This window comes from Triturus cristatus, chromosome 10 (genome assembly GCF_964204655.1).
Source record: "Triturus cristatus chromosome 10, aTriCri1.1, whole genome shotgun sequence".
In the NCBI taxonomy this organism is placed as follows: domain Eukaryota; kingdom Metazoa; phylum Chordata; class Amphibia; order Caudata; family Salamandridae; genus Triturus; species Triturus cristatus.
In genome coordinates, this window is record NC_140593.1 from 487,568,828 (window position 1) to 487,593,729 (window position 24,902).

Here is a 24,902-nt window from a genome sequence, read left to right on the forward strand (position 1 = left end):
GAACGACCTGCCTCCGGAAGTTGTTCTACGGATGCGCGGGACCGTGGCCAGGGCGTGGTCAGCAGAGTGGAGTTTCCTGTTGGGTACGTAGAAGGAGAGTTGGTTGTTGAGATAGGCTGGTCCGGTCTTGTGGAGTGCCTTGTGTGGATGGATCAGGAGCTTGAAGGAGATTCTCCTTTCGACGGGGAGCCAGTGGAGGTTCCTCAGGTGGGGGGTGATGTGGTCGCGGCGCGGGACGTCGAGGATCAGGCGTGCAGAGGCGTTCTGAATTCTCTGCAGTCTGTTGATGAGCTTGGACGAGGCTCCGGCGTAGAGGGCGTTTCCGTAGTCGAGTCTGCTCTTGACTAGGGCCTGGGTGACTGTTTTCCTCGTGTTTGTCGGGATCCATCTGCAGATCTTGCGGAGCATGCGGAGGGTGTTGAAGCAGGTGGAGGAGACTACGTTGACTTGTTTGGTCATGATGAGTTTTGAGTCGAGGATGATTCCCAGGTTGCGTGCGTGGTCGGTGGGGTCCGGGGGGTCCCCAGTGCTGCGGGCCACCATGAGTCATCCCATGCTGAGGGGTTGGACCCGAGGATGAAGATCTCCGTCTTGTCTGAGTTCAGCTTAAGTCGGCTTTCCTTCATCCAGTCGGCGATTGCCTTCATCCCCTGGTGGAGGTTGGATTTGGTGGTGAGAGAGAGGTGGTGGTGAGGGAGAGGATCATCTGCGTGTCATCGGCATAGGAGATTATGTTGAGGTCGTGCTGTCGGGCGATGCGTGCTAGTGGTGCCATGTAGACGTTGAACAGCGTCGGGCTGAGGGAGGATCCATGAGGGACGCAGCAGATGATCACACATGGGAAATGAATTTGTGTGATGGTTAAGATAACAATCAACTGGAGGGGGATTAACAGAGTAGAAGAATTTAGCTTAAATATATGCCATAATTTACACTAGATATTAACACTGAAATGCTTAATAAAATGAAAGGTAGTAAAATGTGGCTTTTCTTAAATGTGCCAAATTAACGTTTAGCATGATTTTTGTCGTAAACTCTCATTTCTATAGTTTTTACACTACTAGGCCAAGCTAAGCCTCTTCCATCAATCTTTTTTCTTTCAGTCAATATGCTTTTAGGAAATGCTCAACTATGCAATTACATTCAATAAATGATTTACATTTGTTTAAACATGTCATCTCTGCAGAAGAAGCTGACTTTAAAAATGTATCTCTTATTTTCATCGGCAACAGTTCTCATTATATTTGATAGTTTTCTAGCTGCCACATATTCACAATGCTGAATGCTGAATAGTTTATTAAAACAATAATGCTTACATGAAGATGTAAATCTCATGATTTAATCACATAGGATACAACTAAAATGTTTCTACCTTTGGACTAGATCATTGTTACACAGTGGAATGGATACTGAGTAGCTAATAGCTTAGACTGCAGGGCTCTTGTGGGAACTCAGAGTGAACCTAACACACATGAATGTTTAACAGCTAATTTGATGCTTGTAGATAGCACCTTTTCAACTTTGTACGTTTACTGTGGTTAATGAAGGAAGAAGCAGCAGCGTCTGATAGCAGATATATGGTTTACACCCTGCATGGAGCTATAACATAATTCCAAAGTTAGAATTAAATTCCTGATTCCCATATCCAGTGTCCAGAACTTGATTATCTGTACAGCCTTGTCAGGTCGTACTAGAAGGCGGTTGCGGTTTTAAGGTGTGAGTACTAATAGGGCGGTGTGTTGTTTATGGTAGTTGTGTTTTGGTTTAGATAGTGGTCTTGCGAGAATGAATGAGTGACTGAAAATAAGTATTAAGAAGCTGTTGAAGAAAAGGAATTGAAGAATTCAGACTTGATGTAGTTGAAAGATCCTGGGATATACATAATACATACATAAAATTGAATGGAAGACTTGTTTGCAGGATAAGATGTAGTGTGTGAGGTACCATTACCTATACCATTGACATAGAGACATTAAGCATTGTTGTGATTGATTAACATTGAACGATGTTAGTGGAACCTGCACAAAACGGGTGAAGCGGCATTGATTTGGGTTATTTCACGCTGGTCGAGAGTTCACTTGTGGTTATTGAAAATACTCATCCTTTTGTCCTTGGATTTCGGAGATCACATACATCTGTGCTTTTTTGGTAAATTTGAAAGCCTTGCACTGCATACACCTAAATAATCCTATGACAGCCTTGAATTATAGTTAGTATCTGAAAAGTGGCTGTGGACCAGTAGGTTCTTCAATGAGGTATTCCGTTTATAGGATATGTGGGGAGATGTACTTAAAACAAGGCCAATATTAGAGTCAGTGCTTAAGAGCTGCCAATTTTGTTTCACATTCTGATACAGTTTGGATGAGCTTTTAGAATGGCTTATAACTAGTCTCATAGATCCTTGCCCCGTTATGGTACCCAGTCTCCTATCCTGATCAAGTAGGACTTGCTGTCTTGATGTCTGTCGTTCTTTTTCGGCTGCCTCATTGAGGACTGCAAATGGATACCCATGTCTCCTGAATCTACCTAATGTCTCTCCCTCTGCCTGTTGGAAGTTCAGAGTTGTTGAACAGTTGTGTTTTATGCGCAGCAGTTCCCCATACGGAATGCTATTAATTAACTTGCATGGGTGATGACTGCTGGCGTGTAACAAGGAATTTCTAGCAATGGGTTTCCTAAAGGGAGCAGTTTGTAATTTGTTGCCCTCCACAAAAATCATCACATTTAGAAATGGGACACTGATGTCACTGATGTGCATGGCAAGCTGCAAGTTGAGGGAGTTGGTATTCAAACTTTCAATACACTGCCCAACCTCACTGCTAATCCCTTTCCATAATATAATTAAATCATAGATGTAACATGCCCATAGCACTAAGGACTCAAAGCATTGTTCATTGCTATCTGCCCAGGCCACATGCTTCTCCCACCAGCTCACAAAAAGGTTTGCATAGCTGGGGGCAAAGCACGTGCTCATGGCAGTCCCCTGCTTTTGTTGGTATAACTGTCCAGAAAAGAGAACAGTGTAATTATACAGACAGAACTTTGTTAATTGTACAGTCATATTGTTGTGTTCATGGTATTTCAAAGTATGTGTCTTTTGGAAATATTGAACTGCCATTAGTACATCCTGGTGTGAGTATGCAAGTATATGAACTAGTGATTTCTAGAGTTACCAATAGAAAATCTTCCTCCCATTCGACTCCCTCAACCAACCTTAAGAAATCTTTAGTGTCTTTAATGTAACAGCTCAAGTTCTTCACAAAGGGGAAAGGAAGGATTCCACAAATGTAGACGTGTTTTCAGGGAGACTCCCCTTAGAGGAGATGATAGGACGCCATGGTGGACATGTGGCGTTCTTATGTATTTCGGGAATATGATACGCCACAAACCAAGAATCCCTTGGGCCTCAACTGTGATGAAGAACTCTGGGTCCATATAGGATAAGTGATAGGTTACTTCACCAGTAATAGAGATCCACCCTACACACGTGGGTCTGCCACAGAAACTGTGCTAATGGAAATTTCCAGTATAATACAGCATCAAAAATATACCTGACCATAAATGCCCATCCAGGGCTTAATAATGTATTGATAAATTGTGGCATCACAATAGAATGCTAAATAGTACCATCATCACGCAGGGTAAGCCCATTCAGGGCACAATGATATATAACATATAAGCTATCTTTTAAGGTCTAATATCTGTTGATTTTATTTTCAGTTATGTTGTTTCAAAATGTGTTTCTCAAAGAACTCATGATATGTGTAATTTGATGGTCAACCAGGTTGGCTATTGATGCTGACCCTCATTTGACTATTCTATATTTAGCTTACGTGGTGCGTAATAATCATTGACAATCCAATAGAATTGGTAAAAATATGTGAGCAGCTACCTGGCCCCTCCTCCTATAATCTATAATCTCCAGGCACACTGATGGTTGGGGAATTGCTAGATGAACTTCAGAGGCCATTCCCCCTTTCTCCACCACTCTGCAAATCCACCTCCTGGTTCACTGCTGGTTGGGGGATAAACTCCCCTTGGCTCCAGAGGGTCCTTGGGGGTCAACTACCCCTCCTGTTGCCTACAGTAAGTCCCACACAGTGGGATTGCAGAGAGGGGAAGAAGTCCACTTTAGTCCTGAGGCCCTCAGGAGTAAAGTGGCATCCATTCCCCAACCAGTAGTGCACCAGGAGTTGTATTTGTAGAGTGGTGGAGAAAGGGGACGTGGTTTCTGACCACCTCTCAGCAATTCCGCTGTGTGTGAAGTAGCAGGAGGTCTTGTTGGCCCCCAAGGACCCTCAGCAGCCAAGGGGACTTCAGCCCCCAACCAGCAGCGCACCAGGAGGTACGATTGCAGAATGGTGCAGAAAGGGGATGGGGCCTCTGGCATTGTGCTGGTAGCTTTTTCATTTTTCTTATTTGTTTAATTATAAAGCAAGGGGGGCCACAGGCCAAATTTTTGCCCTAGGGACCCCATCTTCTGGGGCCTGCCCTCCCGGGTCAATTTTGGCCTTGTGAGCCCCATCCCCCTGGGCCTGGCCAGAATTCTGGGTGCCCTGGTCCCACCCAGGGCAACCAATTTCTCAAGTTGGGGACTGTGGGGGGAGCTCAAGGCCCTCACAGTCCCTGCCGGCTCCCCGCATCCTGCAGGAGCCGGCATTGCTTTTGGACAGAGGGAGCTGCTGAACATGCAGCTCCCTCTGTCCAAAAGCAATTCTCCTCTGTTTCTAGTAAGCGAGAGCATTTTTTCTGATCTTGCTTACTTGAAGCAGAGTAGAGTTTGCTATGGCGTGGCAAGAGCGGTGAAGCACCTGCCAAGCCATAGCCAACCGCAATGTCCTTGAGCTGGGCACCCGGGACATTACAGGAGCCAGCCCTTGGGGGTTGGCAGTCCCCAGGGCCATCTATGGCTCCAGGAGGGGAGATTCATGGCCCACCTCCAGTACAGGATGCTCCCCCGAGGAGGTGGTGGTCCATGGGGCTGCAGGGGAGCTGTACGACCCGCACTCAATTTAAAAAAAGCCCCAGGGAGGTGGCGCACTCAGGACTGTGGGGGGGGGGTCTGTGCAGCCCCCCATTTTTCAAATTAAAGTCCCAGGGAGGTGCTTGAACCTGGGGCTGCAGGAGGGTCCATGCGTCTCCGGCATTGATTTATAATAAAGAACCAGGAAGGTGGTGGTCCCCGGTGTTGGGGGTTCTGAGAGGCCCCCCATTTGAATTGAAATAAGCCCTGGGCGAGATGGTGGTCCCCAGGGCAATAGGGTGCTCCATGTGCCCCCCTCCCCACATTGATTTAAAATAAAGCCCTGGGAAGGTGGTGTTCTCCGGGCTAGGGGTGTTTCAAGAGCCCCCCATTTAAAAATAAATAATCCCCAGGGAGGTACTGGTCCCCGGGACAGCAGGGGATGCCATATTGGCCTCCCCGCATTAATATTTAAAGAAGCCCTGGGGGGTGGATGGGCATAATAAGCCCTAGAAGGGGTGCCTGTGCGTCCCCCTCCTTTTTAAAATAATGCCCATAGGACCTGGCCCACCGGGGGCCGATAATAAACGAAGCATGGGAGCCTGCGCTTTGTTTTCTTTTTACATTTTTGGCCAGATATCCTGATCATGCAGAATGTATTTAAAAAAAATGCTTTTTATGGCCCTGTGGGATCCCAGTGGGACCCCCAAAAAGGTCTAGGGGGTAAGGGTGTTCTAACCTTCCCCCTTTCATTAAAAAAATGTTTTGTGCGACATGATTCAATCGAATCACAAGATGGCTGCCAACTCTTCCTGGTTGAAGTGTTGGCAGGCAATCAAATTTCAGTAGTGTTTCAGTAGGATTTCGGAATATCTTAATTCTTTTATTTAAATAATTCTGAAACTACTGAATGTATCTACACCAAATCACAAAAGCATGCTTTCTGCACCAACATCTAGCTTTCTACCAAATTTGGTTTAATTCCGTTCAGTGGTTCAGGCTGTAGTCAAAAACTGAAAAATCCCCATACACATAACATGGGGAAAACTAATTTTGGGTCCGCACTTTTTCTCGTCCCCTGCCCCACAGATGACTCCGAAACTTTCAACCCAGCAGCTGAACCAAAAAGGGGATGTTTTTTGAAAATGTCAAGATGATTCGTCCAGCGGCGCTAACTTTATTGGCAAACCAGACAACACCTTACCTATGGAAATTTTGGTCCTAACTATAAATACCTATGGGCAACCGCCAGTAGGTAATACACGTGTGTATATATATATATATATATATATATATATATATATATATATATATATATATATATATAGATATATATATATATATATATATATATATATATATATATATATATATATATATATATATATATACATATAAACCACCACACTTTCAGATCCAAAAGTATTCACGGACGCCAAGGAGATTTGCAGTTTAGAGTTGGTTTATTGAACTGCAAACACAATGCGTTTCAGCTTTCGCCTTGTTCACGCTTACCGCAAAGTTTTTTTGTTAAAGTTAAATACAGTTCATTGTCCACAAAACAAACAACAGACTCATCAAAACACAATCGTAAATGAATGAGAAAGCAATTGGTAAAGTGACAGCCATCTTAACACTGTACTTGTTACAATACAATGACTAATAATACTCAACAGCAAATAGTTTTTAAACCTAAAATAAAGGCAAAATAACGTAATTTCAATTTGTTCAATAGTGCTTGAGTATTCGCTTTAAAATATATATACACACCCCCCAAGGCTATGCTTACGCGGTATGTAACAGCGAAAATTCACTGCACACACTCAAGGCGTGTGAATATAAAACACACCTTGAGTCATTAAGCTCGGACATTATAATGTTTGCCCATTGGGGCATGATATACTTTGTGTAGGTTATATTTTACACAAGTTTGTGAATTTCTGTGCGATTACTACGAGTGTGTGCAGTGAATTTTCGCTGTTACATACCGCGTAAGCATAGCCTTGGGGGGTGTGTATATATATTCTATGCGAATACTCAAGCACTATTGAACAAATTGAAATTACGTTATTTTGCCTTTATTTTAGGTTTAAAAACTATTTGCTGTTGAGTATTATTAGTCATTGTATTGTAACTAGTACAGTGTTAAGATGGCCGCCACTTTACCAATTGCTTTCTCATTCATTTACGATTGTGTTTTGATGAGTCTGTTGTTTGTTTTGTGGACAATGAACTGTATTTAACTTTAACAAATAAACTTTGCGGTAAGCGTGAACAAGGCGAAAGCTGAAATGCGTTGTGTTTGCAGTTCAATAAACCAACTCTAAACTGCAAATCTCCTTGGCGTCCGTGAATACTTTTGGATCTGAAAGTGTGGTGTTTTGTATTTGGGGCTACCGATTACCCCGGAACGGACCGTCCCGGCAGACAGCCTTCACTTTATCGGAACTGTGCTGCAATATATATATATATATATATATATATATATATATATATATATATATTACCTACTGGCGATAGCCAGTAGGTAGTTATAGTTAGGACCACGTTTCCATAGGAAAACCTCAACATTCTATTTTGAATAACTTTGGCGCCGGTCGACGAATCCTCGCGAATTTCTCAAAATAGGTGGGGCGCTACGCTCCGCTCCTACCCTGAAAGTCTCGGGGGGATTCGTCAAGCGGGGGCTGAGATAAAAGGGGGGTCCCAAAACGCGTTTTTCCCATGCATTTTTCCATAGGACCTTTAGAACGAGCTACAGCCCGAATGGCTGAACAGAATTACTCAAAATTTGGCAGAGAGGTAGTCCCTAGGTCAAGGAAGTGCCTTTTGTAGGTTTGGTGTAAATCTGTTCAGTAGATTCTGAGAAAATAGCCTTTAAATCAATATATATATCTGAGCCAGCTTACGGTACGCTTACCGTACGCTTACGGTAAGCGTACGGTGGCGTGCGCGAGCGCGATTCTGATTGGCTCTTAGATCTTAGTAAACATTCGAATCGGCCGAAACCAGGAAGCGGCGGCCGCCATTTTGTCTCTCGCACTGAGAGAGATTTTTAAAATCGGAAGCCCAAAAACATGTAAAGGGGCTGTTTTGACAACTCCCTCCCACATAGTCATGTTGAGGGAGTCCCCAAACATCCCCCAAGTGCAAAAACGGTTTTATTTTTTTTTCGGCAATTTCGCGGGGTACGCTTACCGTACGCTTACGGTAAGCGTACGGTAAAAAAATAAAAATAAAAAAAACACTATCCACACTTACCCCACCCCCTGTGCTTTTGGTGGCCGAAGGCCACCAAATGTGCTGGGCTTATTACAATGGAAAAAAACACTATCCACACTTACCCCACCCCCTGTGCTTTTGGTGGCCGTAGGCCACCAAATGTACAGGGCTTATTATAAGGGAAAAAAACTTAGCATTTAAAAAACCGTACTAATTCACTGAAAAAACCATAGGTTTCACACACGTTATAGTTAGGAATTAGCATTTAAAAAACCTTGCAAATTCACTGAAAAAACCATAGGTTTCACACATGTTATAGTTAGTGGAAATTTTACTGATAAAAAACCAATGAAATTGCCCCGTTATAGTTAGCGCAGGCAACTATAACTCACGCGACCGCAATCCTCTGCTGATGACATATGTGTCTTTATGATAAAAAAATATTTGTAATATATGTATAGCTAAAAATGTATGGAAGAAGACATGGGCAAATAAGTGTCTAAATACAGTATTAGCATCAGCAGAGGATTGCGGTCGCGTGAGTTATAGTTGCCTGCGCTAACTATAACGGGGCAATTTCATTGGTTTTTTATCAGTAAAATTTCCACTAACTATAACATGTGTGAAACCTATGGTTTTTTCAGTGAATATATATATATATATATATATATATATATATATATATATATATATATATATATGCCACAAGGGTTCCTACGGAACGAAGAACCAGAGGAAACACAGCGGGAATTGCAGGTAAGAACTTTATTCCAGCATGGCATGACGCATTTCGAACGTAATGCCTTTCTCAAATGCCTGCTACAACATCGGCCCTTACAACCAGTTCAGCTTTTAAATGTTCATATCGTTTGTCCCATTGGTGCAGCCCAGGTGAGTTAGAAAACCGTGACCAATCCCTGTGGCTGCATCGGCGAACCACAGGACCCAGAATGCCCTGCCACTCCATCCCGGGTGAATGTCCAGCATGAACCCACTAAATCTCTTCACGAGTCCTGGATATTCAAACGTATAACCGCTGAATGGCGACCCAGTTGCTGATGAAATGAAGTTCCCATCCGGGCCCCGCTTTACGCCTTAACCGCATATGTCCCTGTGCAAGTTGCCCTCTGGTCACGGTTAAATAATCCGAAGACCTCCGTGAAATCACGGGCTGCGATCCGCAGCAGAGCCTTGCTAGTGAATGCGGTGTGCCAGAGATTTACCAATACCTTGGAAGAAGAAAGTTGCCGAAGCTGTCCCTTGAAGTCTCTGGCGAAAGCTGAAATGCGTTGTGTTTGCAGTTCAATAAACCAACTCTAAACTGCAAATCTCCTTGGCGTCCGTGAATACTTTTGGATCTGAAAGTGTGGTGTTTTGTATTTGGGGCTACCGATTACCCCGTAACGGACCGTCCCGGCAGACAGCCTTCACTTTATCGGAACTGTGCTGCAATATATATATATATATATATATATATATATATATATATATATATATATATATATATATATATATATATATATACACACACAGGCATATAATGATAATCCATACTTTTATTGCTGATTATGTATTATTCACAAATGAATATCGATCTCTTTTGGTGCCATATGATACATAGTATGGGCATAAAACTTGAAGACATGTGTCTAAGTGGGCTTTGTAGTATCCATTATGCCAATTACTGAGATTTATCAATCTTTTATTTTCAATTCATTCCAATGATCAGTTAAAAATTAATAATATGACAACATAAATAGAATCTCCTTTCTGCTGATCCATTCCATTCAACAGTTCTCTTCATAAATTTGCCAGTAGATACAGTCAGTTTCTCATCTGTATCTAGTCCACTCGGTTATATACTGTTCGATTGCAAAATATACCTTGAGCCATTGTATGGAAAGGTCTCTCAAAATGCCCTCCTCTGATTGTCCTCAAAGCTCTCTCAATTCCCCAAAAAGGCAACTATACAGAATTTCTTTTATGATGATCCCTAAAATGCATGTAATTGTATTTTAACGTGTTTTAAAATTGTCGTGCAAACTGAAAATTGTGCACTCTGTATTTATTTATTTTTAGGGATATTCATAGACACATGTATGAAAGCATAAATCACAGGATACATCTTTGTAAATTCCGTTTTTTTCTGTCCGTTGTGAAGCTCAAAGTTTAATCAATTAGTACTTTGCTTGCAGGTTTTACATTTGCCATAATAAAGCCCTGATTTGGTGTTAACTATTATCACTTCCTGGGGGGCAGAGCTAACCAAGCCCGAAGATGGCCGCTTCTTGAGCGAGCTCCTTCGGTTGCTGCACAATCCTTCAACTATCCTGCACCAGGAGATCTGCAATTAATAAATATCTGTGCTTAGATTGTATCGAAGGGCCGTGTCCTTACCTGAAACCACTTTTTATGCTCAAAAACGGGCTGGAAATGCTTTTGATGCAGTGAGGTAGTGAGACGGAGAAGAGGCCTGTGGTTTGCGGACGTGAGCTGCAGCCGTGGGCTTGCGTCGGAGCTGGCCGCGGCCATGTGCACGCAGGCGGAAGCAATGCTCCAGCAGTACGGAGACAAAGAACCCGCTGCTCGGAGAGGGTGCACACCGTTGCTGGCGGAATTGGTGAAACATCAGTGGCTCTACCCAGAGCGCAGCCGAGCTGGTGCTCCTGACATCGGTGCTCTTCTCCGGAACGTCGCATGTGATGCGGCGGAGGCCGGAGGTCTGGGGCGGGCTGGAGCAGCGGTGCACTGCATGGAGATCGAACGACAGTGGCAATAATGTGTGCCCTTAGGGAGGTATGTGATAGGGGCCTGCTAACTAATACCCGCACCAGTGGAGAACGATTGAGCCTGCATAACAGTCACACCTCACTGCACCCGCAGGGTGAAGGACCGTACATGCGGACACGAGCAGGAACGCAGGAGCTCAATGGACATTTTAATAAGCTCCTCGCTCCCAGATTCCCATGTCCCTGTTGGTGAACTGTGCAACAACCACACACAGCATTACTGTCTAGGCCCGGACACATGCGGGGGTGGATGGTAAGTGGGAGCGACTGACCGTGACGGCTACAATATACACCCTCTATGGACCACAGTGACCAGCAGCCGGGAAGACTGTTGCGATACCCTGCTGGGGACAGTGAGTTCCCCCCCTAGACCGGGCAGCTCCACTAGTTTACACGACATACAACTGCATACTGTATTGAAGCCTGCCAAGCGTGAGCGAAGTCTGGGTCCTGGGCAGCACCACACCAGAGGTGGGACACTGACAAGCCGGTGGTCTTTAGGAGTGTCCTCCTATTGAAATTGATCGAAACACTGCTGGTCTCCTGTGAAGATACCAGGATAGAGCAGCACACTTTCAGGATATTGTTTGTATCTTGCAGCAGTGTGGGGGAGCATTGGCCCGTGGATTCAAGCTCACCTTGAGGGGAGTGTGCAGATCACTTTTGGGTCCCCTGGTGCAGCTGGGTCATAGTTTGTGGACTAGGCCCCCCCGCAGGCCTTCTGAAGCTGCGAAGGAGAACTGCGCTGTTGACATTTCCACTGGTCCTTGTGTATTGTCGGGAAAAGACATAAATCAGACCCAGGGCTGACACCCTCCCGCAACCTACAGGGACACAATGGGGAAACCGGACAAGACGCAATTGAAACTCCAATTTGAACAACAGAAAAAGGCACTTGAACACAGCCAGGATGATCACCCACAGGCGCAGCATGCAGAGGCACCGGCGGGCGCTGAAGCTGCTGGTGACATACAAGCTATGTTTGCCACGATCCAGGCCACCCCATCCAATATTGATGGGAAAATAGATAGTCTTACATACAGAGTGGATCGGATGTCTGAATGGCTGGACAGACACACGGAACGTATTGATATGGCTGAACATAGAATTTCTGAAGACGCGCACCAACAGATGGACATGAGACAGGGGAAGATGGACAAAGCCCTGGCTACTCTAATGGTTAGGGCAGAAGAATCTGAAGCGCGCTCAAGATGAAATAACCTGCGCTTTATGGGCATTGCGGAGACTATGAATACAGGCCCAATGGAGCAATATATCGAGACTCTGCCAACAGCATTGCTTTGTAGAGAAATATTCTCAGACGTTTTAATTGTAGAGCGTGCAAACAGGTCCCTGGCCCCACCGTCCCCACCGGGCCCCAGGCCACAGCCGATTATTGCCAGACTTTTAAACTATCAGGATCGTAATGCACCGCTCCGCAAATCCATAGAATTGGGCTGCTTAAAGCATGAAGGTATGGACATTTCCATATATCCTGATTTCACGCAGCAAGTCCAGGAGGCACGGAAGAAGTTCTTACAAGTCAAAAAGAAGCTCCAGGACCAGAACATTCCCTATCCACTACCCGGCTCCATTGCGGATTACAGATGGCGGCAAGTTTACTGTGTTTAATGAGCCTAAGTTTTTGCAACGGAGAGGCACTCAGGTCCTTAAAATGGCTATGAACAAGCATGTCCTATAGTGATCTGGCTGTTGTGTAAGTTACAGAAGATTTATTATCCAGATAATTCCCAATATAATTGTTGCACTTCACTATAAGAATGGATGAAATCACTTGAGAGCTTCTGGAAATAAACCTTATGGCCTTTTCATAACTAGTCTCATTCAAGGCTTTAGCAAGAAACAATAACTCATCCCCTGTTCTAGTGCCTGCCGTTTTGGAGGCTTCAAGTAACACCTTCATTGGTTGTCCTCTTCTCAGGAATCTCTGTCTTATTGACGTTTTATCTTCCTTGTGTTCCATAGTAGTGTCGCAATCATGCTGTTATTGCATAGCTAAATGTATTAATGCAAAGGACTGCATAGAACCTGATAGTCATAGAGTTGAACCTCAGTGGGGGTAGCTCTGCCCTTTCTGAGGTTGATAAATTGAGTGTCATAAAATAAGAGTTTTTTTATGGTGCTTCAAAACATGACAATGGTCTTTTACAAAAGAAAAGTTATTATATATGTGTGATCATATCCACATAATAAGTGTGCATGTGTGTGTGCGCGTATATATATTAACACATATGTATTAACACATCAGCTATGCCCACTTCTGCAGACTTTCAGGGATTTATTTGTCCATTTAAAATTTGAAATTTTGTGTATGCAGCTATTGCTATTTGAAGGAAGTTATACAATAATAATAACAAATAGTTAAGTGCTGACATATCAAATGACATCAAATAGTGCAAGTCTCTCCATAGTGCAGAAAATTAAGCAAGCTTTGTCACGGTTCTGGCCCTACACCTTCCTGTAAATGGCTATACATAGACAGAAGCACACCAACAGTAAGATTTCAATAATCATATCACTCCCTGAAGTGACCAAATTTGTTCTTAAATATTTTGAAATTAGGAGAAACGATATTGATGGCAAATATTATGAGTACTTCTGGATTGGAACATATTGCATGTATTTGTGTCTGATGAACTGGATGGAGAAGAGTGTGGAACTGAGCCGGTGTCGGAAAAGGAAAGAGTGCTGCACTGTGAAAGACTTTCCCAAATGTATCCATGCTGGAAGAACAGCCGGTGTACACTCTTCATAGCAATACACATTCGTTCTGAACAGGGGTGTAGCTACCATTCGTGCAGCAGGTGCAGTTGCACCGGGCCAACACCTTGCGGGCTGATTAAAGCCATACAATGCTGTATTTTGCTACCAAACAACAGTCAAAGGGGTAAATGCCCATGTTTGTACCATAACCTTCTTGCAACACTAATGGTTCAGAAATTATCTGAATTTCAAGTAGTTTGGAAATTAGATGAATTTAAGAAATAATGGTGGTCATTCAGATTCTGATGTAGTGCAAAAAACTGGTGCAAGATGCACTCTGTGTCCATTGTGGCACTCCTGAAGTGGAAACTGTGCTTGCTTCTGTTTTGCAGTCTCTTTTACCCTCGGATTTTTCTGGTTATAAAAGTGAATGCAGTATTAAAGGTGAGCAAAACTCGTATATATACCTTTTGTGCTTGACATTCGCCTTTTGTGTTTACCAGGGTGAATGAAGCACAAAAAACACCTTGAACACGAGATGCAAATGTTATTACTGACTTGACTGAAAATTTGAAAATAAGGAAATAAAGGGCTTTGCTAGCATAAGTTGCTAGGTCGTCAATAAATTACTTTTCTCCTAACCCTCTGTATCCAGAGTAATGTCAAGTTTTCCAAGCCTATTATGAGGCTTGCTTTATGACACAATATTACTGAAGCTTGCAGAGTTCTTTGTGACAATGTTTTTTGTTTTATCTTCCCGTAGATGGAACACCCTCGGAATGCAAGGTGCTCTCCTCAGCCATTTCATTGAACCAGTCTATTTGCACAGCATCATCGTGGGCAGCCTCCATCACACTGGTCACTTATCGCGGGTTATGAGCCATAGAATAGAAGACTGTGGAAAACTACCAACTCCATATCGACATAGTCAACCCCTCCTCAGTGGTAAGCGCACATTTGATTTACCAACAGATTGACAATTTTCCATTGTTTACCCCATCCTTGGTTACATTTATAAAGCAATATGTGTTAAGCAGCAGAAAATACTCCTGTTTGTCAATGGTCATTGGTTTCCCTACCAGATGCTGTCTCCTTTCTGAAGAGATGTGTTCCTCTGTGTGAGTCCTGTGCCTTTAAGACAAGCCCTCATTTGGAATGACAGGCAGTGTGCAAGTCTAAATAATAATCAATTGCGCCATTCCACTAAATTTCCGCAGCGACACAAGGTCAGCATTAGGACATGCCCAGAGCTTATCTCCATTCTCTTGAAATCAGGATTTAGATATAGTGTGCCTCGCGGCAGCCTGACGCACGTGCATGCGCACCCTTATACTGGATGAGTACATTCCTTCAGGACACACACAATAATAATAAAAAAGATAAAGAGGAGGGTGTGAGGGCAATGAATGGCTTTGCAAAGATAAATACATGATTACTGTTCTGCAGCATGACCCAAGTACATTTTGCACGCTTTTTGGTTTCAGCCATTTCTTATCCTGTAGACGACTTCTGTTTGTGTGTCTTTGTGTGTATATATATATATATATATATATATATATATATATATATATATATATATATATATATATATATATATATATATATATATATATATATATATTCACTAAATAAGCAATAGGTTTCACACATGTTATAGTTAGGTGGATATTTCACTCGTAAAAAAACAATGAAATTCCACCGTTGTAGTTAGTTCAGATAACTATAACTCTCTCCAATAATTTCTACAGGTTTTCACCCTTTTTCTGGAGTTACACCTGGATATTTTAACTACTTTCAGCAGGTGAAGTGCCTAGGTGTAAAACTCAAGACCTGCAGTGTTCTTTCTGTTCTTGTAATCTCAGTGGTGCTCTCAAGATTAATGGGGCACCCATATAGGAGCCCCTGGTATGCAAGTTCTTCTGTTGGGCGACTTTAGTCCATGGCCCCATGCAACTGTACATCCCATGACATGACAATGAACTGACAGGAATATCCACTTACTGACAATCTTCATACCTCAAATACTGCCTGTCCTTGGAATAGTCCTTATTATAATAATTTGCATCTTTACCCTCCAGGCATCGCATTTTACATTGTATTTATGTCTGGTTTGTGTCAGGTTCTTTAGACTAGCTTTTTGGATACCATTTGGCACTTTTCTGCGATAACAAGCAAACTCCAATAAAACAAGCAAAATGAACTTTTTCTAATAATAAAATTCCTTCCCTTCCTAATAAGAATACGTTTTTGTTGTATCATTTTGGTTTGCTGTTATTTTGTGGTATTGTGTTGTTCGGTTGTGTTGATGTCTTGTTATATTTTGTTGCTGTACTGGTGTGTTGTTGTAATGTTATACTGGTGGTTGTTTTGTTGAGTTGTATTTCTATTGTGCTATGGTGAGGTTTAATCTAATGTATTGTTGGGTTGCTGTAGTGCTGGATTGTTTTGTTGTTATATCTGAACTTCAGTCTTCAGTGTAAACTTTTATAACTTAATACCATCATCGCAAGCACACTTGTATGATACAATCTAAAAAGGGTATTGTCACCAAACACAAAGGACATGAAGTCGCAAAAAAAATATATATATATTGTAATTCATCCCTTGTTTGATTTGTTAAAAGATGTGTTCTTTAGCATGAAATTAAATAGTTACACACTAGAATGCCTACATTTGGCAAATTAAACGCTGAAAATCTCATTTAGAAGTTAGAATTTCTGAGGGCTTAGTTCTTATGAAACTGATCCCTTTTCCAGAATCAGAGCTATATACTTCCAGAAAACTGATTTCTATATATTGTGCTACAACAATGTCCTACCCAGACTATTGATTACTAAAATATAGTGAAGGTAAGTATTTATAGGGTAATAAAGATTTACTATACTTAACATCACATATATGCACCTTGAGAAAATATATATCTTAATGAAACTTAATTGTGGAGTTACAAATAATACATCTATACTTACCTACAGCTACCTTCACAATATTTTTGTAGTTGAAATTCTTATACTTAACTTCTCATAAATGTAACTATACAACATATATATATTCAAGGTACTTACTTAAATATACTTACCTTCACAATATGTTGGCATTCTTTGTCCTGGTTTTCATATATTTTTCACAGCACTTTGATGTGGAGTTAAAAAAAGTAAATATATTCTTACCTACATAGTCTCAATTTTGTGACATTTTGTTAGTCTATGTTTTAGTGGTTCTCATATATGTATTTTGATAAGTTATATGTGTTCAAGGTACTTAGATGTGGATTTAAGAATACTAAATCTATACTTACTTTCTTCATGATATTTAGCCGTTTAAGTTGTGGTTTTCATATATGTAACCTGAAGACATATGTATCTTCAAGATAAATAGAAATTCTGTTCTTAACTATATTGTCCTATCTTCACTATATTTTGGTAGTCGTTAATCTGGGTATGATATTTAAGCAGTACAATATTTTTCAACTAAATATTCTGACATACAAAGATGGGAGAAATGCATACATCTACTGTGTCACTTTATGTATAGCATAGAAGTCACTAATGGGCAGCAAAGCAATTATGAGCTTTATCCCTATTTTCCTATTTTTAAGTTGTGTTGCAGTGTATACATAGTATTCACCTGATCTATAAAGTAGTTCTGAGGTTGCTTAGCTTGTGATTCACAAAATCTCAGACATTTTGACAGGAAAAGCACAAGTAATATGTACAACAGCCATTTTGCGAGTCAGAGAAGCACTATGCAAACAAGTTCCTCTAATAATACTTCGCTAGAATGATCCTGGCACTACCTAGAAGCGATGTTCTAAGCTTTGTTCTCATTCAGCCTGATGAAAAAGGCAACCCTCAGCCCTCCCAATGTGGATGAAACCCACTGATGTCTCTTTTACTCTATACGCACAGCAGCCTTTGGCTGTCGTAACATTACACTCTATTTTGCATTGCTGTTGGAAACAAAAATATACCATAATAAGGTGGTAAACAAAAGCAGGGTGCAAAATGAACTTAACTTGGTTAACAGGACAAACAGAAGTAGTTTCCACATGAACAACTGGCCATGCACGGGGAGTGCACAAGATAAAGAAGAGCAAACTGCTTTAATGGCTCATTTACCCTCATACAAAATGGATTTGTGTTTACGAATCAGCAGTGCCTACAAATGCCAGCTGTTTCTCCTCTTGTGTACTAGTCAGAAGCAATCCCTGTCAGCAGTTAAATGATGCATTTATATAAGTATAGTGCTTTTAAAAAGATCACACAATAAAGGGTTGCACTTGACCAAAAAGAGCCCCTTTTCAATGTTTTAGTCATGTAAAATATTCCAGAGGTAGCCACCACTGGGACATTTTGCGGTACACCTAAGCCATTTGCAAGAACAGCACCCCTTCACAATCTTTTATGCAGACCTTCCAACTCACATGGTGCCACGTGTATCACACAATATTGGCTCCCATCAAAGAGTCACGCAGTGAGGAGTCAATATCACACAGTGTGCACACAATTAGCTGGAAAAAGAGCAGTTTGCCAGCTAATTGGAGGTTCTGTGCAACTAATCTCCTTAACAGGGTGTGGACCTCACCTGTGTTGTGTCTTGTGAGTCAACAATGGAGGAGCCCTTTTGGCTCCTGATGAACTCCGTAAAGCTATGACATAATGGCTAGACTGTATTGTAGGGAAGGGTGCTTTAGAATGTTGAGTTCGTAGTTACATGCGAATGAATAAAGCCATGTAATACCAAGCTCTGTATGTGGCGTAGTCATTGGCAGTTACCCCAACTCGGAAGACACTACAAATGATGATGAGATAGGGGACAAGTAACCCAAAGATTGACAGTGTTCTCTCAGAGAGTTTGCACTGGCCCAGGTAAACTGCTCATGCATACCACGTGTGCCATCGTCCAAATGCATGTAGAATCAAAGGGCAATTCCGGCCGCTGTGACGAAGTTGAAAACAAAAGCATTTACAGAGAATCTAAATGTCGTTGGTCGAGAAATTGTTCGTAAGGCCAAACATAAAAGTACATTGCTACTACACAACATAGAGCTATACCTAGTACGGAGTGATAACACTGTGATTACAAGTGCTGCCAAGCAAAAATCAACCCGGTGTCAAAAAGTTTAAAGCGACAGCCAAATGTAAGACAGTGCTGTGATTATTAGTGCTGCAAGGCAGAGATCAACCAGTTGTTAAAAAAGTACAAAGTGGAGGGTGTGGCCAACCATCGTGGCCGCGCGGACATGATCCGGACCAGCTACGCTTCGAGCCCTGTAACTAAGGGCATTACAGCGTGACAAACGCCATGAAATCCGCCTGCAGCTCAATCCTCGGGCACGCTGTCTCCAGAGGACACTTTTGTGTTTGGTGTTTCGGCTGAAGGAGTGGCATCATTGAAGAGACCCGGGCCGAGATGAGGACAATGGAGCAAACAAAATGGCGCTGAACCTGCCGTGCTCTGATCGGCTCGGCCGGGCCTGCTCTCCCTGAGTGCGGGTGTGGACGGGTGCGCGATCCCTGGCCCGCCATGTGGTTCTGCCCCCCCCCCGGCGACAAGGGCCTGAAGGGGAAGCTGGATCTCGGCTAAGTCTGGCCTTGTGCGGTGCCCGCGGACGGGTTGCTGCGTTTGGAGTAGCCGCAACGGAAGAGGACCCACCGCAGACGAAGCTATTTAGGTGGGAGTGCGCACTTGGTCCTGCTGGGGTGGGGTGCTCCCCGGTAACCCACCTCAAACTCACCACTGGGCCCCACGATAGCGGAATTGGGGGATCCTCCCCAGGTCTACATGATGATGCCTGACCCTAAGATGGCGCCTGGTGGGCCTGTAGTGAAATGAGAGACTCCTGCTTGTGGCTGACTCTGCGGCGAGAGCTGACTAGCCTGTGGGGTTCAGAACCCGAAGTGGTGATGTCATGGAAGAAACCCTGTCATAAGTTTGTCGAAGAGGTGTTGTAATAGGTGAAAGAGTGCTACACAGTGGGATTCCAGAGCACTATGTTACAGACCATGTCACATGGTTCTCTGAGACCCCACCATTGCAATCCCCCCTAGCGGATAGTGAGCAGCCTCCCCCGCTTTAGACTGTAACGCCCTAGTTGAGTGATTGACCTGTCCTGGAGTGGCAATACGCTAGTCCAGGACATAGTCCATATGCCACTGAAAAAGACTCAAACTAACAGTCTCCAGTTACGTTGGCCCAACTGAGAGGCCCAAGGGGGGGACCGCGCAGCAGACAGCATGGCCCTAACCAGGGAGGACCTGCTGGCAACACTGCAATAGTTCAAGAAGGAACTCAGGGAAGACATAAAAGCGGATTTTGGTGCTTCGTTCCAGGCTTTCTGATCAGAGGTTGGGTCGAAGCTGGTATCGCTTCAGGCAGACATGAATTTGGTGGAAGCCTGCACCATAGATCTGCAAATGAAGTACCAGGAACTCAAAGGGCAAATGAAGCCTCTGGAAGACAATAAAAGAGTGAGGGGCCTGGAGGAGGGAAGCGAGGGACCGGACCTGGAAGCCTTCATGGTCGGTCTCTTCTCCAGTGTTCTGGGAGACGACTGTCCAGAAGTTTAGTTGGAACGATTCCACAGAGTAGGCCAGCGTATCCAGGAGGAAAACAGGCACCCACTAGACATCTTGGCCAAATTCAGCTCCTTTAAAACTAAGGAACTTGTTCTATGGAAAGCTAGGATCAGTGATGTTGTCACCTTTCAGGGGGCTGCATGCTCACTCATGCCAAAATGTAGCTCAAGCCACGTTGCCACGCACGCAGCAGTTCAGACCGCTCACACTGGCATTGAGGTAACAACAGATCAAATACCGATAGACATATTCTTTTGGTATCGCCTTCTTGTTCGGCAACAAACAACACCAATTTACTGAGGTGGAGGGGGCGTCGACTTTACTTGGTCTTAAACTATCTTCACCACAACTGGCAGCAACTTCAGGGAGGGAAGGCCTGGATCAATCATCGGAGCAACGCTCACCGGGTCCCTGGCAGATACCCAAGAAGGGCAGCAGGTCGACGAGACGCTGAACGTCATGGGCACACCAACTCAAGGCCCTCTAACACTATGTCAGGGACTGTACGGGACTCTGTCAGGAACATTGTCATGGACTTGGGCAAGGACTGGGAACTTGGTAGAAAACGTACACAGAAAGTAGTACAACGCTGCCCAGGATCACACAGGAAGTCAGAAGATAAAAGGGATCCAAAGGGGAAGCCTGTACAAGTGAACAAGATGGCTAAGACTCAAAGGATGGGCACTCAAGAGGCAATTTGGCATTCAGAATAACTAGGCCCAGGATGGACGTGTAGACATATATACATATATACACACACAACAACATTAACCTTAAAACCTTTCTTATTTAATTTGACTATGCCCCTAGAGATGATGACAGCCATCACGGTGGCATCACCCTTCCGATGTGTACATAAAGAAATTACCTATTTGGGCATCAAAATTACCCTCAACCCAACAGACCTCTACAAAGCTAACTCCCCCCCCCCCTTACTGCAGCAACTTAAATCAGATTTCAAAAAATGGGCCTGCTGCCTAGCCTTTTCTACATATTTCAGGGTCTCCCGATCACGGTAGATAGAGAGCTGTTCACCAAGCTGAAAGGGAGTATAAAATATATCTAGTAGGGGCGCAAGGCCGGCCTATCTCAGTGACTCCTGACCAGACCGCGCCTAATGGGGGGCTATCTCCCCCAGATTGTCATCTTTACTACAGAGCAGTATAACTCTGTGTCCTGGCAGAGTGGTCCCTTGAAGCCTCAGACAAACATTGGCTCCATATGGACAGGCCAGTTGCTGGAAGAACCATATGGGACCTGCCTTGGAAACCAAAACAAGACAGGCAAAAAAAATTCTATGTTAGCATCCCTACAGCCACTACTCTTAAAGCATGGGATACCAGCACCATGACAATGCCCTTGACGACGTTTCTATCCCCTTACATGCCATCCATTTTAATCCCGCTTTCCCGCAGCGATAATAGAGGGTCCCTTTGACTGGTGGAGGGAAGGTGGGTGCCTCATGTTGTCGGATCTCTTCACTTGAGGAGAACTGCGCTCCTTTACTGACTGTGCCGCTATCTTTAAACTGCCACCCACAGAAGAATACCATTATTTCCAGTTAAAACACTGTTTGCAACAACCCCAGATGCGGATGGCCACGACTAGGGACCTGCTCCCAATAGATATTCATACAGGCCGGCAGCACGACTAAGGGCTGCATCTCGTTTCATTACTCTCGCCTTCTCACGGTGGTTCCCTCTCAGGTCCCACAACATAGGGGGTTTTAGGACGCCCTTCTGCATTCCCCTATAACAGAGAAACAATGGAGCTCCCTACATAAAGATATTGCTAAATACAACCGTTCAATGTTTCTGAGGGAAGCCCATTACAAAATCATGTTCAATTGGTGCCTGCACCCTAAAATGCTACACACTCTTTTCACAAACACTCCAGACAGGTGTTGGCAGGGTTGTGGGCTGTTAGGCGACTTCCATTATATAAGGTGGGATTGACCCTCCATTCAACCTTTCTGGAAAGAAATTCTATCCCAGATTAAACAGATTCTGGGATACTTTTAGACCTGGCACCATTGGCGAGGGTCTCCCCTACATTTTATGCCTTTGCCTCCTGTGTTTTTGCTGTGTGTTGGACTTCGTTTTGCTGGTTTAGATGCTTTGGGCACTGTGCAACTGCTGTTCAGTGCCAAAGTGCAAGTGCTCCCATTGTAAATTACTATTATGGATTGGTGTTTCTATGATTGGCTTGTTGATTTACTAGTCAGTCCCTAGTGCAGTGCACCGTGTGTGCCCAGAGCCTCTTAATCAAGTGCTGCTGGTGGGCTTGCAGCACTGATTGTGCCACCCACAGAAGCAGCTTGGAAATGAGACTCTGGCCTGCCACTGCAGGGCTTGTGTGCAGTCTGGTACGGCCATGTCGACTTGGCAAGTGCACCCACTTGCCAGGCCCTACCCTTCCCTTTTCTTACATGTAAGTCACCCCTAAGGTAGGCCCAAGGTACCCCTGTGGGCAGGGTGCACTGTATATGAAAGGTAGGACATGCCCTGGTGTGTGTAGCATGACCTGATCTCTGGGTGGGTGGACCCCATATGAAATGCTTTTTGGCATTAAAATGTTTGTGCCAGACCTTGATGGTGTAGACGTTGTGGCGGCTGCCGCAACCTTTGACGTAGATAACCATTCTACTATGTTATAGGACCTACAAAAGACCCATGACAGCTACGCAACTGAACATTTGCCCTCTTCCAAGGACACAGCAATGCTGATTCTGGTCGCCGGCTGGCTTCCTAAGATTGGAGATCTGGTACGAGAAAAGTTGGAGAACAAAAAGAATTTGGTCCCTCTTATCGTGCACCGGTCACAGTACTTGGATTGAAGGGTACTCGTACAGTAATACTATCATCTTTACCTGGTCGCAAAGAAAACAGATACATTTCAGTGGACAATGTCAAACTACACCGTCTGGATGATTCTGAATAGTGTAACTCCTGCAGTTTCATGCAACGCAATCTCTTTGAATCCGGTACATTCAGCCTCTTCGACTAATCCCTGCGAACCTTGAAGCCACTCAGAGATCTTCTAGGGAGATTATTGAGTGCAAGTTAAACTCCATACTAATGGACCAGCCAGTTCCTACCAGTACCTAAGACCCTAGCTGTCAAAGATAGCTTTAAATCACGGTTCATTCGTTCCACAATAGAATTGCCCTCAGGCCTGTATGGAGACGAAAACTGCACCAGGACCCCCATCGACTTCATCACGTCCTTGTACGCCTTAGAGGCGAACACTGGACCTTGGTCAGAATGAAAGGTGTCACAGGCAAACATCCCGACAAAGACACGCAAACCCATAGGAATCTAGTGCACGAATCAACTGCAACAAAAATATATTTATCTGCAGTATCAGAAGTTAATGGACTGCAGTGATCAAGATATACACAGCCAAACGGCAGATTGGAAATACATAGCTGTGTTTGTGGTGGCTTTGAAACCGTAGATGGTTTGATTTGCTGACAAACGTCAAAAGAAAGCACATAATTACGGGTTTGTTTATATAAACCACCCCACTAGTAACGTTGCTGTAAAATAGAGACAGTTGCAGACACTCCGGCATGCGCAGAAGCCATGCCTTCATGTGCGGCTATCATCAAAGCAAGTCTGTGGTCCATGTTGGGAATAAGCCAATCCCCAACTATTTTTAGCATAAGGAACTTGTTCGGGAGATATATAATAGGAATACTTTGAAGGGAAGCCCTGCGGATAAGCAGTTCCATCCCTCGTAGCAGCTATAGCTGCCAAAATGTCCTGATCTTTCCTAGTCAAGGACCTTGTAACTGCAGCTACGGAACAAAACTATGTTTAACCAAATGAGTGGCAGACGTTCTTTAAGTTCTGCCACTCGAACCCAAAGCGTTTTATGCTTTATTGCGCTGACTTTAGAGTCTCATTATTTATTTGAGACCAGAAGAATAAGTTGTCGTTAAAAGACTGGTCATAATAGTAAGAAATGCACACAATAAGGGTATTCACATTAGGATCAGCAAACTCGAGAGCTGGGACAAGAACACGCAGCTCCGCCAATTGCGCTGCACAGTCCCCCAGTGTCTGTGTATGCACAATAGAAGACTTAAATTCTCCATTCACAATTGAACCAGCTACAATAGCGCAAGCTGCCGAATAAGCATGTTTGTACCCGGTGGCCGGTTGAGGTGAGCCGTGGGTATAAATGATACATTTGTATTCATCCAAAGGAAGCAACGACAACAGAGGAGGATGAACATGTTCATACTGTAAAAACTCCTGTTTCTGAAGAGCAGGATCGAAAATAAACGTGACATCAGCCGATGTCAAAGAATTAGCCCATTGTATCCAATGGGGATGTAAAGTCTTAGAGTTTGGTACACTTGCCTCAGTCACTGCTTCTAAAGCAGGGATAGGCAAAACCATAAGAATGCATTTCCCCTGCGCCAGTGAGCGTTCCTTCAGAATCGCCATTTGGACGACAGTCAAAACCACATTTCAACAGCTGTGTACAAATGTGATTTGTATGCAATAGGCACTGTGTCACCTTTGTTGAACGTCAAGTAAGTGAAACCCACCGACCCCCATACTATACGTATTACCAGGTTCATGGTATTATCACGCATCAACAAGTAGTTAGTCGCTA

General features: G+C 43.6%; 1 protein-coding gene across 1 annotated transcript in view; it reads left to right on the forward strand.

Moving 5' to 3' along the window:
* ADARB2 (adenosine deaminase RNA specific B2 (inactive)) overlaps positions 1-24,902 on the forward strand; it is a 515,069-nt gene that overhangs the window by 431,691 nt on the left and 58,476 nt on the right. The window contains exon 8 of the mRNA XM_085630113.1: positions 14,462-14,643. Coding sequence (XP_085486239.1) covers positions 14,462-14,643 — 182 coding nt within the window. The remainder of the gene's footprint in view (positions 1-14,461; positions 14,644-24,902) is intronic.